Below are 20,011 nucleotides of genomic sequence, written 5' to 3'. Positions count from 1 at the left end.
CATTTGTGCTCCCATGCTGTGCTGCTCCCATCTGTGCTCCCAGAGCTCCAGAGCAGGCGGCAGCTCACTCGGGCATGAGCAGCTCCTAAGTTGCTTTGTAGCACAGTAGCTTCAGAAATGTTTCTAAATTGGTCCTTCATGCAGCTCCGTTGGGGTTCCCAAGGGCATTCCATCCCATCAACTCTGTGAGGTCAAAGCTTCCAATATTTGGGTTTGGGTTTTTTTTCTTTTCTTTTTTTTTTTTTTTCCAGGGAAAAAAGTCTTTATGTAGACGTGAGTATTTTTAGGAACGCTGGATCTCAGGAGCCCCTTTGTGAAACTCTGTGCAACTCCCAGCAGAAATTTTTGCTCCTCCCACCCCCAGTCATTTGCTCCTCCTCCTCCCACTCCCGAAGCCCGGGTTGGAGCAGGACTTGAACACAGCACTGTAAGTCATGGGTGTGTGGCTGGGGAATGGAGTTGAAGCACTGTTAGTCATTCAGTAAGTGAGCAGTGCTCAGCATGCACTTCAGGTGTACCAGTGGTTTGGGAGCCAGATGGTATGTGGTCAAGTGAGAAATACGTGATTTGAGAGGAATTGCCGTGGTTTGATGCTGGCCCAATGCCAGGCACCCACAAGAGTCTTTTGCTCACCCTCCCCTGCTACAGCTGGGCAGTGGAGAGGGGAAAAAAAAGAAATTGACAAACACTTCATGAGTGAGATAAAGACCAGGAAAAACACTTAAAGGACAAAACAGGCTCAACTTACAGTTGCAAAGTGAATTTATTACTAATGGAATCAGAGGAGGATAATGAGAAGTAAAATAAGCCCTTAAAACACTGCTTCCCCCCAGCCCCTTGCTCCTTCCAACCAACAGTGCAGAGGGACAGGGCAATGGTTAGCTCATCATTGAGATTTTCTTCTGCTGCTCTGAGAGTCCTTCCCCTGTGAGACTGTGGGGTCACTCCCATGGGGGACAGTTCTCCGTGAACTTTCCTGGCATGGGTGCACTCCCGGGAGCAGCAGCCCTACCACACCATCTTCAAAGCCAACAGAGACTGGCTCTGCTGGACATGGTGGAAGCTTCCAGGAGCTTTTCACAGGAGCCATCTTTGTGGCTTCCCTGCTATCAGAAACCAGGCTGTGCAAAACCAATACTCCAGTGAAACAGGTTTCCACTAGAGACAGTAATTCTGGCATTTCTGAACTGAAGATTATTTGTCTTTGCAGTGTTTGACAAAAGTTCTGTTACACATGTAGGTGTCTATACAGTTGAAATTAGTGGAAACAAAAATCCTGTTATTAGGCAGATTTGTGTCTTGTGTCATGTAAAATACCTCCCTGCCTCCCCAGATGGCCACCCTGTGGACAAGAGAGCAAGCCATGTTCAGCACAGTGCTGAGCTCCCGTTCTCCCTTTCTCAGTGCCTCCTAGCCCTGTGCCCTTCCCTGTCTCTAGCAAAGGCTCTTCTTTTCTTTTCAGCCCCAAAGAGCATTGCTGCCTGAGGACTTGATGTTCCTGAAAAATCTGGAGAGCCAAGTACTGGCATAGATAATGGTAAATAATTAATTACCTTGCAGACAATCCTTCAATACGAGCTGAAACATCTTTCAGGAAGAGGGAAGGTGGGCATATGTGCTCAAATTAACTGTTCCCTGTGATTAATTAAAAGGCTTAGAAGGACAACTGTCATGTCATGGCCTATAAATAAAATGGAAATTAATTCAGACATAGGTTTTGTATGCTTTTCTCTTTTTTTCATTTTGTTTGCATTTTGTTATTTGCATTTTGTTTGCATTTTTCTCTCTGTGCAGGATGTTTAATTCCTTCCAAGTCTGTCCCACAGCAGAGATCACGGGTGGAGGAGGACAGGACAGTCCTTAAGAGAAGGCTGTGCCACAATCCCAGGGTAGTTGTGTCTGCAACAGCCCCAGTCTGATGGGACTGCTTTTTTGGAAGATGTAAAAGGAAACCTGTGGTGTAGCTTTCTCATGTTTAACCCTCCTCATTTCTGAAAATTGGAATGAGGACCAGTGAGTCTCTTCTGAGACCTTCCCCTTGATGCCTTGTGTTGAGAGACCTCAGATCTTGCTTTGTTGAACAATCCCCAGCAGCACCTTCAGATGTGATGTTGACAAATGCTGTGGTGTCTGCAGGGACTGAGGTCCAGCAGCCCAGAGTCCCACCTGCCCTGAAGCCCTGCCTGTCCTTTGACAGGGATGCAATGCTTCTGGGCCTGGGGCAGGAGAATGCAGAGGGTGAGGGAGGAGGGGGACATGTGGGAATGCTAATGGACTGGTGACAGTCTGGCCCCTGCAGGAGGTGTGAGGGGATGTACCAAGCACAGCAAAAGCTGTGCCCAGGTGGGCAGTGGAATACTCAGGCTGACTGAGCTGCACCTCTTCCCCATGGCAGAGGGAAGGTGGGGAGAGCTGGCAGCTCTGCCTCTTGCAGACATTCATGTTTTGCAGTAAGGGTAGGTGGGCTCGAGAGACCCTGGTGTTTTCTAGGAGCAAACTCCAGCCTTGTGGTGCTGAGCAGGCACATAGCTCCCGTGGGCTCTATGAGCTGTAACGTAGAGTTTAACATATTTCATCTTACTCTTAGCTTGTTGTATGGTCTTCACATCTCAGCTGTGAGTTTTATTTCTTCAGATACTGCAGTAGAAAATAGATCAAATTGTATCTTAATAGGATGGGTGAAATCCACAGCAGAGTTGCATTTGGCTGCATTAGGAAATGGAGCCCTGGCCTATGCTGCCCCAGGGAATGCTGCCTGACAGCCAGGTGAGAGGGAGCAGCCTCCCCAGTGTGCCCACAGCTGCCTGCATGAGCCAGGATGGGGGCACAGGGCTCCTCTGGTGGCTTCAGCTCTGTCCTGCTTGTGAGGAGATTCAGAAGGAGCATTTTAGGAAAGGGAGATGTTCTCCAGTGGTCCAGGATTTTCCAGTGACTTGTAACTTTCTTTCCTATGTCCCTAAGGTGAGGAGACTGTTCCTTTAGGTGATCACTGCAGCTTAGGCTATCCCTGGACTTGCATACAAACATGGCAGAAGAGGGCTTGTGGCGTGAACAGCACATAGAAGGTAAGAGGGAGAAGAAGACTGGAATCCTGTGCCTGGGTATGGATTTTGGGCTCTGCTTTCAGGGTAGAACTCTGGGAGATGATGATCTGTGCTCAGGGGTGGTTCTTCTGCACCCACCCAATCCACCTGCTTGTCTCCTGCTTTCATCTGCTGGCCAGTTTCAATGGCAAGAGCCATGCAGATCTCACTTTGTCAGTTCTTTGGCCCTCAGTCCCACCTGCAGGTTGCTGAAATACCCCTGCCCAGTCTTTTTAGTGGCTGCATTGTCCCTTCCAAAGCATTTGTCAGCACTTGGCTTTGGGGCTTCCATGGAGGGTCTCTGGCTCATAGGGGAGCAGGGTCAGGATCAGGATCAGCAGGAAGGATCCAGGCTTGCCTGGTGAGGGAAGAGCTGATGGGAGCTGTGTTTTTAAGGTACACTGATGGAGGAGGGAGGCATGTGAGGCTCCTGCTCATGTCCCTAAGGGAGCAGTGACACAGGGATGGCAGCATGGTGGCACTTCCCTTGTGCTGCTGTCAGTTTTTCTTGGCTGGTTTCTAGGAAAATGGATTATACCACATTCAAAATATTCACTACTGGATTTAGTAATATTTCAAAAATAACTTAAATGTATTTCTTTCAAAAGTGGTATTCCATGAAAATCCTTTCTGTTTATCTGCTGGCATTGCCAAGCACGTACTCCAAAGCCAACATCCATGCAAGTCATTGCTTTTTTAAACAGAATGGGAGAACAATAGCCTGTGTCATTAGCCTGGCCCCAAGCTGTCTGAGGACAAGGGCTGTGCGTTGTGTCATTCCCTACCTGCAGCTTTTCCCTGAAGTTGTCTGGGTGATATCTCTGTGTTGGCTCTGCCAGAGGTGCCTCAGGGAGCAGAGCCAGGGCTGAATGGCTGGGCAGTCTCCCTCTACTACTACATCTGTGCCAGCTGAGTTTGTTCTTCAGCCTCAGTACCTCTAGAGACAGTTCTTCAGTCTCTACATGTCAAGGTCTTCCCTCCTCATCTTTGAGATGCTTTGGAACTTTTTGAAGTGTCTCCGTTGTGGAGTGCTGGGAAGGTGGTGGAGATCTCTCAACACTGGCCTGATGGCTTTGCAGAGCTGACATGAGCCAGCCCAAATAACAGCAAACCCCAGGCCCTGTGACTGATTGCCCAGCAAGGTGTGTGTTAAGCCAGGAGGTCAGAGCTGAAGCTCAAGAGAATTTGGCCAGAGGTGCTATGAAGATGTGGGCATAAGGTGCATTAGCTTTACCTCAAACACCCTTTCCAGTTCCTGGTACAGAGATTGAAAGCAAGCCATGACAACACAGAATGTTCCTGGAAGAGGTTTCCAGTAGCATTTGGAGTAGTCTGGAGTTGCCCAAGTTAGTATTCCTGCTTTTCTCTCAAGCTCCTCTCTCACCTCTGCTCTTCTGACTCCTGGTGGAAGGCAGATCATGCTCACACTGGCAGTGTCTCTTAATATCTGACTGAAAATATCTGTCTCTTCTGAGTTTGGCACCATTAGTCTATTTACAAATGGTCAGTATGATCTCAGCACCTCAATAAACAGCAGTAAAAAAGATCATAGAATTCACAGAATGGTTTCGATTGAAAGGGACGTTTAAAGGTCATCTTGTCCAACCCTCCTTCATGGAGCAAGGACATCTTCAACTGGATCTGGTCACTCAGAGCTCTGTCCAACCTGGCCTTGAATGTTGCAGGAATGGGGCCCCTACCACCTCTCTGGTCAACCTGTACTAGTGGCTCACCATCCTCATTATAAAAAACGTATTCCTAATATTTAATCTAAATCTACCCTCTTTTAATTTGAACCCATTACCCCTTGGTCCTAGTGCAGCAACCCTTTGTAAGATGTCTGTCCCCATCTTTCTTACATACCTCTTCAGGTACTAAGAGATGCTGTAAAGTCTGCCTGGAACATTCTCCAGACTGAACACCCCCAAGAATCTGAATGAACACCCAACCTTTCCTTCATAGGAGAGGTGTTCCAAAATGAAGATGAGTTGAAGAGTTAGCTATCCTCTGCTTTCCATCACTAGTTCTGCCTGTTTTCTTTCTGGCATTTCCAAAAATATCGACAGCTTCTCTGGAGTTTTCAGTGTTCTGCTTTGCAGGGAGAAATTAAGCTAGAATGAAGTATACTGGTGCCTTTATGTAGAAGTACATGTTGTCAAGGCAGAGATTATGTCTTGGCTTTTTCAAGGAAAGACTAGAAAGGAAAAAAAATTTTTTCTACTCTACCTAAGATGTGAGCATTAAGTCAGTGGTGAGCTCTGCCATTATGGCTTGTGTCTTAAACAGTCTTTCTACTAACCAAAAGTGATTAGTCAAAATTAATTGGACTAAGTGGAAAGCTTGCTGATAAAACACTTCAAGAGTAGGTGTAGCTGATAGGCACCAAAATGGTCAGACATTACAATGTGGATTGCAAACTCTGCCTCTGCTGTGCTCATCCGTGGGAGTTTCTGCAGGGAAGAGAGAAGTGTGGTGTGAGGACTTGCAGAAAAACACAGGTGTGGTGGGAGAAGGAGGGGCATGTGTGATGGGAACAGGAGGGATACTTGTGCTGGGAGGCTGTTGAGCAAATCCCTGCCTTGGAAGAGGCAGTCTTGTCTGCTGAGAGTTAATACCATGGCCAGCAGTCAGAGCAAGGAGGAGCAGCAGGAGTTACAGCTCTGCTGTCTCTGACAAGACACAAGTGTGCAGCTCCTGCAGAGGATCCACCTGCATTACTTGCTGAGATACATTTGGGCCCAGAGCAGTTCAGCAAACACAGCCTGCTGGAAGGTGCTCAACCTCAGGTCACTTCTCACCTAGGTTAGGAGGATTGAACATTTCAGCACATGTAACTGGCCTTCTGGTGCTTCAGAGATAGAGAATGCTTTGTTTTGGAAGGGATTTGAAAGATCATCTCATTCCAACCCCACTGGCACTGGCGTTATCCTCTTAGGAAGACAGAGAATTTGTAAGACAATGCACTCTTGTTCCTGACAGATGCTGATGAGCCAGTTCCTAATGACCCAAGACCTTGCTGGGGACTCGAGAGGGCCCTGTTTTCAGAACAGCTGCAGTGAACAAAACATTCCCTGCCTGGTCTAGGCTCGCATGGAAAGGTGAGGCAATGATGTCTGCCAGCACCTTGCTCTAAGTCCTTCCAAAAAGCAAGTAAGGACAGAGAAGCCAGCAACTGACTTGAGCAAAAACCTAAGTGGGAAAACCAGGGTTTCCTGTGCCAGGCAACAAGGAAGTAAAACTAACTTTCGTAATTAGGACAATAGACTAATTAGCTAATGAGTGAAATCTTTCCAGTGTGGATGTACCATTGGAAGCCATTAATTAAAAGTCTTGCTAAATCCCAGACTAGGCAAAGCCTTTGATAATAGGTAAGAGGAAGAAGTAGTTAGCACTGTGTCCCTTAGCACACACAAAGCCTTCTCCATGGAGTCTTTAAAATAATAAATTTGCTTTGGAATAAATTATACAGATACAGAAACAGAGGAGTGGGGAAGCAACAAACAGGGCTTACAAGGAGCTAGGCTGTTTCAGTCTTGCTGTGGCAGCATCTGTTCTTCCTTACTGGTATATTGACTCCACTTCTCTCATTTGTTATTTCCTTTTTGAGACAAATTTCTCCCAGGAGAGGTTGGATTTCTTCTGATTGATCGTTGGCATTACAAAACCAGTTGCTGCTGCTGGGCTGTTCCCATTGCTTTGGCAGACCAGCTTTTACAGTTTCCTCTTACCTTTAAAATTGATTCTTTTAATCATTTGTCACAAATGTGTAAAGATACCAGTTTTTCCTCCCACGTGGAATGAAGACAAATGATCAAACTCTGACACCTTTTTCCTGGAATGTGATCCTGGTTTGTAATCAACTCCTATTTTTCTCTTCCCTGTTTTTAAATGAGTTTCAGTTCCTAGTAGTCAACAAAACTGTCTATGACCTGGCCTGCAAGAGAACTTGAGAGGGACTTTTTGCAGGGGCTGTAGGGACAGGAGAAGGCAGAAGGGCTTCATAAGGCTGGCTTAGATGAGATATTAAGAGAAAATTCTTCACTATGAGGATGGTGAGACACTGGCACAGGTTGCCCAGAGAAGCTGTGGATGCCCCATCCCTGGGACTGTTCAAGGCCAGTTTGGACTTGGTTTGGAGCAACCTGGGCTAGTGGAAGATGTCCCTGCCTGGGGAGTTGTTGTGTCAAGCCCTTGACCACAAGTTTCCCTTAGCTGGGCTAAAACTGTCCCCAAACTGGAACGGGAGGATACAGCATGTCAATGAAGAGGAAGTGCTGAACATCTCTTTGTTGAGTTTAACTTTCTGCCATGGACATGTAAAACAAATTCATTCTAAAATAGAAAGCTGAACGGTTATTTTGCACTGTGTTGTTCTAAAAAAGCACTTCTTTTTTAAAGAACAGACAGAGAAGACAATTCCTGCTAAGCATTCATTTTGTATTTGTCCTTTCACTCACCCTTGCTTCTCTAATTCTGCTGAGACTGATCTTTCACCAGGAAATGAGGAAGGTTGAGGAAAGGTGCTCTGTGTGGGGGATCTAAATGCACTTGGTTGCTGACAGCAGGGTGGATGAGGATGCCAGCACAAATGAGCACGTGGCAGTGGCTTGCACTTCTTCAGAAACCAGTGGCCCTTTTTGTTCTGAGGGATCTGTTTTAACTGCTGGACTTTCTTGAAAGCAGAGTTCTCACTGTGTGCTGAATTCTTTTAAAAGTAACTAGGTTGGATTTGAATTGGGAGCCCCCTGAATACTGTAAGTAGCTGGTGGTACAGCTGTGTTTGTAGGGGCATCCTGGCTGCAATGCCATAGCTCTGAGCTGCCACACCAACAGGGACTGCAGGGCTTGGGAACTCCCTGTTGGGAGCAAAGGCATTGGACACAGTGTGTGTTGTGTCTCTGTAGGGTATTTGAGTGTCTGTCCTGTTCTCCTTCTGTGCTGAGTGGTCCTTGGGGACAGGAGAGTCAGGGAAAACAGAGTGGAATCACGAGAGAGAATTACTCCAGTCATCCTAGAGCTCAAAGTAGAACTGGAAAATCTCCAAGATCACTGAGTCCTACCATTGACCTAACACTGCCAGGTCCATCGTTAATCCCGTTAATCCTGTCCCTAAGTGTCACATCTACACATTTTTTGAACGTTTCCACCAGCCTCCTTGTCCTTCTTTGGACACAAATCACTTGAACATTACTTGAACAAATACTTGAACATCTCTGCTCTAATAGGAAGATAGATATTTTGCAATCATGCTCAAATGGGACTGTATAAAATTCTTCTGGTTCTGGACCTCTACAAAGTCCTGGCTGGTGCCGACTTTAAAGGTGAGGTCTCTGCTGAAGTGGCACAGGAATAGAACAGGGAAAGCTGTTGTGGAAGTTCCCTGTGGTGTTGCTAAAAGGACAGTCTGAAGCTGAAGTGTCCTTCAGTGGCAAAAGAGATGAAAGTAGCTTTGGCTTGTATACAGCCCCTTTCATATGCCTCCGCCTGTGATCTCTGTGGCTGTGTGCTTGTCAAAAATGGTTTTCAGTTTCCTTTTGTGGGGGTGTGAGTGGTTAGAAAGCTCTTGTGCTGGCTTTCTGGGCAGCTGTGAACAAACCCCAATGCTATTGATATCCCTTCCACACAACTGGGCCTGGTAATGTTTATTCTTACCTCTCACCCTTGTGAAAGGAAGACAGAAGATGTGATTTCTTTAGGATGATGGTGAGCTGTGGACTGTACAAAGAGCCTCCTTCACAGAGCCTCCTTACTGCTGCCAGACCAGTACACTTCAGACAGACTATGTGCTGCTTTCTCTGTCCTAGACAAGGAGATTGTTAGAGCTGTGGTGCCTGAAAGAAGCTAAGATGTGTTTGTGTCCATCTGTCCTGGTTTCAGCTGGGATGGGGTTAATTGGAGCCCAGTGCTGGGCTTTGGATTTAGGATGAGAATAGTGTTGATAACACACTGATGTTTTAGTGGTTACTAAGCTTGAGTTAATGTTTATACCAACTCAAGGATTTTTCAGCTTCTCATGCTGCCCTGCCAGCAAGGGGGGCATAAGAAGCTAGAAGGGGCACAGCCAGGACAGCTGACCCCAAGTGACCAAAGGGGTATTCCAGACTGTATGGTGTCATGCTCAGCCTATGAATTATGGGCAAAGCTGGCCAGGGCTGCTGCTCAGGGACTGGCTGGGCATCACTTGTCAGGTGGTGATCAATTGCATTGTGTATAATTTGTTTTTTGCATATTCTAATTCTATTGTTGTTATTAATTCCCTTCCATTTTTGTGCTATTAAACTCTTTTTCTCAACACACAAATTTTACCTTCCCCCCTTCCCCCCATTCACTCTCCCATTCCACTGGAAGGAGATGATTGAGCAGCTATGTGGTGTTTGGTTACTTGCTGAGGCAAAGCATGACACTATCCCATCGTCTGGTTTACTTTATTTCTGTCAGAAGTGCCCAGTTTGCATTTTAAGAGCTGCATCAGGGACACTGCTGCTTCCTTGTGAGAAGTGCTGGTGGCAGGATGTGAGACCTACAGATCACCTGCCTGTGGAGCTATAGTTCCCCCTCACATTGTATTAGTTTCTTTGTCTCATTCTTTCTCCCTTCATCTGAAGTTATTTTAGCTTTTAAGTGCATTTCCAAGCTGTGGAAAGCTACTGACATTCAGAAACTCTCAATCTCCACCACCAAGAGCACACTTCATCTGCATTTTCTATCAAAAAGTGTATTATAACTCATCAGTCCAGTAACACCTAAGTTTGCAAATATTTCTGGGTTGTTTAAATATTTTAAGTGTGTGAGTCCAAAAGCTAGATATCTGCTAATGCATCAGATCTGTTCCTTGTGCCTCTTGTGCTTCCCTGCCTTCCTCACAATCCTGCTGTATTAATTTTTTCAGGGACTAACAGTGTCTGCCTGTAATTGTATTGTGAGTATCTTGAGAAGTAAGAAGCCAGATAAAATTCAAAGCAGGACAAGGCAATCTTCATACAGATTTTGAAAGTGCTGCAAGATTGTGCATTAAAGAGATCAAGCACCTCTGCTTTTGCCCTTTCCCTTCTGTCTGGGTAGTAAATGACCTGCATTAAAAGTTTAGCAGAGCAACAAAACACAGCTAGTTTTAAGCAGCAAAAAAGCAGAAATAGAGCAAGAAGAGTCCAAAATTAATTTGTGAAGCAGCTTGTTGCCTTCTGACTTAAGATCTGTGTTCTGAATCATTGTTCAGAAACATAAGCCATTGTCCATGTGAATGGATTTATACAGGGTTTAAAAGGAAAGGGTGAGATCAAGTCTGGTGTTTAGGTTTGCCTGCCATGAGTCTTCATCTCAGTTTCCCTCTCCTGTGACACTCCCATGGAAGTAGGCCAAGACAGTTCCACTCAGGGAAGCAATGTAAAGCCAATGAGCTGGGTTTCACAGCATGGAAAATATTTGCTCTCTTCTGCAAGTCTTCTTCCTTAATCTCTGAATATCTCCATGCACAATCTCGTCTGTAGTTACAACCACACTGGAACCTGAGAGTGTGATGCCTATTAATTACTTACCTAATATTTATTTATTCATATAGCTTTTATTGTCTTTTATCTATGTTCAAAACCAGATTTTTATTTTCAGTTGTTCAAAGTCAAGTGTTTAAAAAACACACAAACCCAACCCTGTTGGCCCAAGCACTCATACACCAATACGAGTGTATCATGTGCCTTGTCATCTTACCAAAAGCTGCAACTCCTAAAAAAATTAAATTGTTTTATCAGTGATTCTGGCAGCTCAGGCAGGGGTTTGTATGAACAGATGCTTTAAAGGCTAAAGGGACCAAACAAGGGTGCATGTTTCAGTGTTGTTCTGAGACAATGGAGATACAGCCAGCCAAGTTGTTTGAGCTAAACAAGGGACTTTTTGCATACTAATTGATAGCCTGATGTTTTCTTGAAATGTGCTGGTTGACAAAAATAATGATTGCATCACTAGGATACCAATACATCAGAGAATCATAGAATTGTTTAGGTTGGAAAAAACCTCCAAGATTCAACCATTAACCCAGCACTGCCATGTTCATCACTAAACCACGTTCTAAATGCCACATCTACACGTCTTTTAAATCCCTGACAGGATAATGACTTTACTGTATCCCTGGGCAGTTCCAAAGGTTGGCCACCCTTTTGGTAAAGAAATTTTTCATAATATTCAATCTAAACCTACCCTGGAGCAACTTGAGGCCATTTCCTCTTGTCCGTTCTTCTTACCTCGGAGAAGAGCCTGACTCCCACCTGGGTCCGACCTCTTTTCAGGCAGCTGTACAGAGTGATAAGGTCCCTCCCGAGCCTCTTTTTCTCTGGGATAAACATCCCCAGTTCCTCAGCTGCTCCTCATCAGCCTTGTGCTCCAGACCCTTCCCCAGCTCCATTGTCCTTCTCTGGACATGCTGCAGCCCCTCAATGTCCTTCTTGTGAGGGGCCCAAAACTGAACTCAGCATTCCAGGTGTGGCCTCACCAGTGCCCAGCACTGGGACAATCACTGCCCCATCATTCCAGTTTATGGCTTTATCTAATTAATGTTTGATTTAGATTCTGATTTTTCACACCATCCAGAAAAAAAGGTTTTAAACAAGCAATGCTTCTTAACATACATGTAACTTCATCTCCTGCTCTGAGTAGAGGAAAGGAGTATAATAGGGAGCAGGTGTTGCTCCTCCCAGTTTGTACATACTTGACTGTGATGCTTCTTTTAGAAATGTTTCCTTCTCTAAAGAGCCAAGTAAAAACTGTCATGCTGAAAACGATGACTGATTAAGAAACTGCAACATGGAAATTTCAGGAGAGGGAACAGCATATGACCCTTATATAGTGCTGTAAGCACTGTGGAAAGCAACAACTGTATTTGGTTCCTGGCAATATCTTTAAAAATTAAAATATGAAGTAGCCCAAGAGGAACTGGTTGTGGAGCTCTGTACATCATCAGTGGTGTAGTCTGGTTTTTCTCCAACACCTTCAAGCCAGAACTTTGGAAGAATTTCAGTAAAAAAAGTACATTTTAATTTCACAGTGGTTAAAAAGGTATAATTTCTTACAAAAGTGTATCTGGGAAAATTTTAAAGATGTTTTCTCTTGTTCCATGGCTACTTTTGATTAAGACCTACTTTGCAACAACACCAGTAAAGCCAAAGCTTTTTTACTTCAAAACATGGAGAAAGATACTGCAGATTTATTGGCGGGGCTGGATGTATTTTATTAACACCACGATGGGGAAGTCCGATTCTGATTTATTTGCAGAAATGTCACAATTTGGCAGTGCTGTCTGGCAGACTTCCTCTTGATCTTTAATTGACTGAATATTAGGATTGGCTTGAATAGAAAGTTTTGTTTGAATGGGAACTTCAGCTAGAACCTGTGAACATTTTTGAGAACCTGAGGCACACAGGTAAATGTTAAAGAATTTAGAAGAAACCAGTAGTTAATGTTCTAATTCACATATCTGTTAGAAATAGAACTTTTCCAAAGGCTTCTGCCTAAATTTAAATGGACTGTTTATAGCAACCAGCCAGTAATACAATATACTGAGCAAAATGTGCTGAGCATGTGAAGCAAACAGGGTTATTAAGGCATGAATAAATCATTGGTTCAAATCAACTTGCACTAACGATGGTGCCCATTTAAAGAAAATGTACCTCATAATTCAAAGTGTTTCAGAATTCATAATAATAATTACAGTCTTAATCACCAGGAGGCAATGTTTCTTTCCCTTGGTGGCAGAGGAAACCTTAGTAATGTAGGGCTTCTCCTTCTCTAGATATAAGACTCTAATTTCCCCATGACAATCATGTCAGACATGTGCCATTGTATGGGATTACTCTCCTCTACCAAATGGGGAAAGGCAGAGAAAGATTACAAATTTGGCCTTGTTTTAGGAAGTGAATGTCTTTGACTCTTAATTTCTGTACTGTGGGGAATTGTCATGTCCAGATTTGGGTTTTGGTGTTTAAAATTGGAACAAAAAGTCAAAATTCACTGCAGACTGAAGGTCGATTGCAGCTTGTCAAAACACTCTATTGCTGCTGAAAAATGTAAATGTGCATATAAGGTAAAATGGAACTTTTCCATGAGGCAGCTCCTTCTGGCAGTGGTGGTATGGAGCATGGCACCAGATGACCCTCAGGTCTGCTTTGATGTGGCTGTTCTCAGGCTCAGAGCATTTATCAACCCTTTGGTCTCCATGAGGTATGAGAAAACACTGCCTTAACAGACCTCTGGGCATTAATTCAGTGTGGCAAATACTGACCTTACCTACCTGGCTTTCTGAAAACTTTTTGCTTCTAGTGGCACTCAGAAAGTCCAAGCCATTTTTTATAGAGACCTGAAAATGCAGTGTACTGTACCAAAAGGAAGACAAACAAAATGTAAGCTTTCTATAGCTCCATGTATTGCACCCCCTTGCATTGGTGCCCTCTATGATTTCTGGGGAAACCTTTTAATTTATTATATCAGATATAACTACGTGAATTCATACACTTCAGATGTATACAAGTATATTCCCAATAAAGGGGAAGAATGTAAAGTTACTTTAAGAGTGGGTACTTTCTGCAGTTTTTATTTTTTATGTTGCTTGATACTCTTTATCCTCCTAAAACTTGAAAACAGGACAGTTAATGCTGTGGGATGGGATGAGATGGAGTTTGAAGAACAGAAAAGCGCCAGAAACAATTTCTTATAAGGTTACCTATAATCCCCTGCTAAATCCATCCTTCAGAACCATCTTGAAAGGGATGGTGCTGATGTTGCCACAGAAGCAGTGTGAGTGTTCACGCTTCCTTCAGTACACCCGGATCAGCCCTGTTGGGAATGTTCCTTCCATAAAAGGGGAAGGAGGGAATTTCCCCTTGAGACTTGTCAGTAGTGGGAAGGGAAGTACCAAGTGGGTTCGTTTTCCTGCCACATCAGGTTTCCCACTGCACTCACTTTCCCTGTTTTTTGCTGAAAAATAGAAGAAATCACCAAGGGAGTGGGGTAGAAATGAGGAAGAGAGGAATGGTAAGGATTCCCTTGTCTGTGGGATGTGGATTTATGAGTCTCATAAAATGCTTTTCTGCTTTTCCTAGTGAGAAATAATCATCCAATTCTGTTATCTTTAAGAGCATGATGATTTATGCTCTCAGAATGAGTGCTCTTTTCCACATCTTTTCAGTGCCTCAACAATGTCTTGGGGAGATTTCTTTTTCCCAAGAAAGGGTGGACCAGATGATCCTTGGGGCCCCTTTCCAGCCTGGTTTTCTATGATTCTGTGATAAAGTATGTTTAATTTTTGTTATTTTTTCCATATGTAGTTGTGTGGTGTTCTGCATTAAGGCCTCTGTGATTGTGTCTCTGGGAAATGTGTGTAGATAGATAATCATTCACATGATACTCTGTGCCAGAGTCAAAATCTGTGTAATTGTCTAAACAACTGCATGCCCTAAGTGCTACAGAGTTGAAGAAATTTGTGGCTTCCAACCTGGGCTTTATAAAATATCTAGTTTTGTGCTTGATATTATGTGGGTAATTCACATTATGTCATTCAAGTTTGCAAAATACATCTCCAGAGTATTGGTTCTGGAATGATTAGTAATGAACATTAATCATAATTAAAAGAATGTCATTATTTGAACTTTTGAATTTGTGTCCTTTCAATGTTTATGTGACTGTTGCAGCAGCTGCACATATTGTTGTAAACATATGACCACATCCATGGAAAGAAATCTGTAAATGATCAGAAGACTACTAAAGTAGGGCTTTCTTTTCCTGGACTTCAAATGGTGTCAGCAGTATAGTAACCTTCCCAATGTGTTTTCCCTTTTCTTCCTAATACAGAGAGGACCCAGCTTTGCCTTCCTTTACAAACCCCTGTCCATGGATAACAATCTAAATTAATCCTGATGCCATCTTTATACACCATTTGCACATTGCAGGAGAATGTGTAAGTGAGGGAGGGTAAATATTTAGAGCAGGTACTGTCATGGTGTGTAGCTAGTGGGTGTGGGCTGTGGACACGTCACCCCAAAACGTGTTGTAGGATGCACTGTGGTGAGGTAAGGCACAAAGCATCTTTCTCATCATCTGCCCAAAGAGGCTGGACCCAGCACATCCAGGAAATAGCAAAGCTGGGTTTGTTTCCAGAGGGCTTGTTCCCATGCAGCCTCCAGCACGCTCACCCTGGCTCAGGCTGCGTGTACTGGACAGAGCATTTCAATTTCCAGCTCTGCCTGTAGGGAAATGAAGGAGCATTTTAAGACCTACTGCTTCTCCTTGCAGAGGTCACACTAGTTCAGTGAGAACTGGGCTTGGCTTCCCATGACACAGCAGTCTGAGGGGAAAAAATATGTGAATCCTGGCTTAAATGGATAATGTGAAATGCAGATGTGCCATTATGCTTTGCCCTGCTGTCTGCAGGGGCAGGGCTGAGCCTTGTGCTTCTGCTGATAGGGGTCTTACATGGTTCCCAAAGTGTCAGAAGTTGAAGACAACTGTACTTTTTGGGTCTCTAGAGAGAATGTGCAGCGCCCCCACCCCCTGACTTCCCCAGCATTCCATCCATCCTGGTCCCCTTCTTCTCTCACAACCTGTCCCTGGGCTTCATCTTCCTTCAGCCCAATCCTGCATGAAAACAACACAGGGAATTGGGAGGGGCTGTCATTTTCCTTCTGCCGTCACACCCACCCCAGAATGAATCTGAAGGTGACTTGTGAGTTTAAAGTGAACTAGCAGCAGTTTCAAGCATTGTCCTGCACATTCTGCTCTTATTGCTGATTTTTCTCTACTCATTGAACGCAACCTCACATTAGAGAGGGAACTGTCCTGCTGACTGCAGCAAGCAGGCACTACAGAGGGAGGGGATGCTTTACTCATCAGCTCCCTTTGCTTCCACTGGTGATGCCAGACCTTGCAGTCACATCTGTGAGTTTTGCAGGAGGGTGGGAATTCCACTCAGTTGTATTGATGTAGGCATATAATGCAACCTGTGTGTTTTCCTCAGGCTTTTTCTCACTTAATCCCTTTAAATTGAACTCTTTTTGTTATTCTTGAGCATGTTTCCTCCTGCCCTACTTCATGTCCCAAGTTAAAAATCACCATTAAAGGTTTTACAGATAATTGCATATTTTTATTGCATCCTGCAAGCAGAGCTCAAAGGTTGAGAGGAAAGATGTGCCAAACTGGGCTTTCCCTGAGAGGATTTCCTTTGTGATGGAGCATTCTGGCTCCAGCCGATTCTTCAGCCAGATTTTCTTTGTCAAGCCTTCATTTTAAAATGTGGCCAGTTAATACTAGACGAAAATATGACCTTAAATTCTTACTCTTAGGTTTTCCCCTGTTGGCTTTCAAACCAATGATGTTTCTCAAATGTTGAGATGCAGATGTGTTTTCTTCCAGGGAGTGAGCAATGGCGGCACTGCAGGTCCTCAAATGAGTGCAAGATGATAATGTTTTACAGAAGAAACCTTTATTGGTGAAAAATTATGTAATCAATTTCCTAGATTCTTTTTTGCAGAAAACAAATTTTTTTTTGGTGTTGTGATGAAGAACAAAATAGTGGTTTTGACATCTTCAGAAATTAAGGTTTTCATGTAAAACTTTCTTGATAAAAAACCCAACCCAACACTTTAGTTTTATAATGAAAGTAAAAGAGCTTGAAGTCACAGTGAAATATTCTGCTCCCAAATTTCTTCTTATTTGATGCACTGGAAATTACATTTTCTGAGGTAATGAAGAACAAATTGTGTTGTAGCAGGAGCCAAACACTCTTGTTCCAAACAAAAGGTTATTTGTAAAACCCGTGTGCTGGAGTGTGCCAGGAAGTTTGTGAGGAAAGAGCAGTGATACTCCAGATGCCACACTTTACCGATCCTTCAATTTTCAGGTTTTTTGAATTGCAAAATTTATCTTGTGTTTTGGATGGAATAATACAGATCCAGATCCAACAAGCAGTCTGTCTTCAGTGGCCTGATAAATTGTTCTTAATTTTCTGGAATAGGTTAATTTCATTTAGGTAAGGAAAGGCAAAAAAGCAGGCTTTTCAGGGCGCTGCCAAAAAGAAGATTAAGTCAGCATCAAATCCATTAGTCAAACAATTTATCTGTGTTGGCTAACACCATTTCAGCTCTTTGTCTTTTTTTTTTTTCCCTTAGGTGACAATTTAGGTAACTCAGAATTTCACTGCTGTATTGCAGCATTACATGGTGGTTGCTCTGCATAAAACTAGGTTTACTGCCCTCTTAATTTTTTTATAGCAGGTTTTGTTTAGTTTTATTTTTTCATGGCAACTTTTTCTTTGAATGTACCCGTTCTTTGAAAACTAATTTCTGGGACTATGCAATCCTAATCATTGTTGTAGGCTACTGGGGAACATGCCTGTAGTAGAAGGTTCTGGTGTCAGTTGAAGTCTAACCACTGGTGGAGACTTTTTTCACCTTTGGAATATTTCTAACAAGTCCATCTTTTGAGGATTCTTTGCTAATTCCCTGGTGTTATATTTTTCAAATTCTTCCAAGAAACATGTATGCCAGCTATTATCCCTGCCTTTGCTGGTGTCACTGAAGCAGTTAGGGATTTAGGGAAAAGTACTGGTTTAGAGGAGATTTCTGCTAATAACTTCTTTCCCACAATGAATTTTCATCTTCTAACCTGAGACACTGAAGGTGAGTTAGTTTCACTTGAAGTCAGCAGCAGCTCTCAACAGGAAATGTTCCTCCCGTACCATGGAGGGGAAATGACTCCATGGAGTTGGTGGGAAGAGTGTTGCCTATGGAATTTAAAGTTGCATGTGCTACATTCAGCATTTCTCATCCAAACTCCTCCTGGTGTGGGGGACTGTGGGGAACTCCAGGACTGGTGAACAGGGATGTGCTTCTGCCAGTGATATCCCACTTCTCTGGTTGTTCCTGCGTGTCACAGGCTCCTGCACAGAGCAGTACGGAGCCAAGTGCTCAGTGTGGGAGGACTGCCCAGGGCCAGAAGGTGAGCATGCTGGAAATGTTTCAATTCCTATTCTGCCTTCCAGTCAATGACATCCTCCTACTTGTAGGTATCAGTGAATCCACTGGAGGCAGATCTTTTGCTGGCAGAGCAGGAAGCTGAAACATGCCGAGGCAGCAGTTTGCTCGTGCTGCATGGCGACTAACTGGAAAAGTCCTTGCTTGGAACAAGAATGTGTCTCTCGTTTGTCCTTACATTCAGCTCTCCAGTATAGCACTAGCTCTTACTAATTAAATGCAGAATTACACAGTGCAATCACCTTCTGTCCTCTAAAGAAATAGAGAACAAAACCTGTCAGCACTGTACTCCCCTGCTGTGGGATAATCTGGAACTGGCTGTTGGTTATGTACTTAATTTGTTTGGTTTGTCAGTGTTTATTAGGAGCCTGATTGAAGCAAAATCATCCCATCCCCTCTGGAAATCAGTGTCCTTCTAGCAAAATGTACAGCTTGGCTTGCAGGATACTTTTTAGCCCCAGGTATTTCCCTGTGGTTTCTGTGGTACCTCTACAAAATCAGCTCCAGGTGTGACTTGTGTAGGCCTTATGCAGTCCTGATCCCCCAGCAATCCCAGCTGCTTTGGTGGTGTAGTCACCACTGCCATGTCACCAGTGCCTGGTGGTGTAGAGAATTTGGGAGTGCTGATAGTGGTGACAGGTATGGCCTTGACCTCTCTGGGAAGAAGGAAATGAGTAGTCTGTTCCAGGATGGCATTGCTGCTACAGGCCCATCAGCATCCTCCATGTTGAAAACTTGCACGTTATAATGGAAAATTGTAACACCAAGTGAACAGCAGTAAAATTCAGTCTGGTAAGATTTATTACTTTAATATTGGAGGGTTTAAGCTGATACCAGATTAACATATTCATAGGGTTTTAGGAACTGCTTGGGTATTAACTGCTTCCTTTTAAACTGAAAACTTTGCAAGGGTGTCACATCTCTTCTGTGCTAATGACTCAGTCTGTCTTTGTAAGAGGTTGAATTTCTTTACATGATGTTTTGAGACTAAATATGAAAGAGGGGAAATGGCCCTTAATTTTAACAAGTTCCCATTTGGTTTAACAGCTGCTGTGAGATCTCTCTTGTCTTTTTGGCTGTGTTTGCCACTTTGGCAGTGTGTTTCTGGTTGTCAGAGTCATACAGAGTTCTAATGAAGTGCAACACTTTTTTCTTTTCCCTACAGCTGTTATTTGTCATTTGATATAACTCTGCCTTGTGAGAGTTTTATTCCTGAATAGATGATAAAAGGACAGCTAGTATCAGAAGGCAGTGCTGGCATGAGAGTTTCTGCTTTGTTGCAAACACAGAAGAAGCCATTGCTCTCCTTTTAAAGGATGTGTTATGTGGCTGAATTTGGGAAAGCCTTTCAACTCCTGAGGGAGCCAAAGCCAGCCTCTTCCCCTGTTCTCCCCCTTGCTGCTGTCCTGTCCTAATTAGCAGTTAAACTCCACGCCCTGTGCTCCCAGTGCCAAGACACTGACTTCTGGCAATCACTGGGGGTTTGTTTTTCTCTGCAGTGCAGTAAACACTGCGTGTTTCTGCACTGTGCTCCCAGGGGCTGTGAGACCTGCTGAGTCAGCAGACATGGCCCATGCTCCTTGGGGTTCATCTTCCTGTATCCCAGAGCGGGGAGACGTGGCAGCCAGGGCTGGGTGACGTGAGGGCCTGGGCACGGTGTGACCCTGGGGAGCCTCTTGGGTGGTCCAGACTGGAAGTTTGCTGCAAGAGCTGGGCTCTGTTGTTTTGTGTAAATCTGTTATTGAAGCTGCAAATCCTGGTTCCTAACTCTGACGTTACAAATAACCCCCTGATTCCTTAGAGTACGTACAGAGCTCAGCTGAGCTAGTTCACTGTTGGACATTTCATGTGGCTGTTGTGCAAGGATGGTCCTGCTGGCTTGAAGGTGACTCCCATGCTCTCAAGATGTTTCTTGAGCTG

The 20,011-nt window shown here is 44.0% G+C and overlaps 1 protein-coding gene across 3 annotated transcripts in view; it reads left to right on the top strand.

Moving 5' to 3' along the window:
• GPR50 (G protein-coupled receptor 50) overlaps positions 1 to 20,011 on the top strand; it is a 43,691-nt gene that overhangs the window by 6,083 nt on the left and 17,597 nt on the right. For 2 of the 3 annotated variants that reach the window (XM_064426896.1, XM_064426897.1), the window contains exons 1-2: positions 1,463 to 1,537; positions 2,962 to 3,065. The exons of the other annotated variant lie outside the window; for it this stretch is intronic. In XM_064426896.1, the coding sequence (XP_064282966.1) occupies positions 3,026 to 3,065 (40 nt within the window). In that variant the 5' untranslated portion in view covers positions 1,463 to 1,537; positions 2,962 to 3,025. Of the gene's footprint in view, positions 1 to 1,462; positions 1,538 to 2,961; positions 3,066 to 20,011 lie in introns of those variants that run through there. 3 annotated transcript variants of the gene reach the window in all.

Source organism: Passer domesticus, chromosome 7, assembly GCF_036417665.1.
Source record: "Passer domesticus isolate bPasDom1 chromosome 7, bPasDom1.hap1, whole genome shotgun sequence".
NCBI classification, from domain to species: Eukaryota; Metazoa; Chordata; class Aves; order Passeriformes; family Passeridae; genus Passer; species Passer domesticus.
This window is presented reverse-complemented; position numbering and strand designations above follow the sequence as displayed.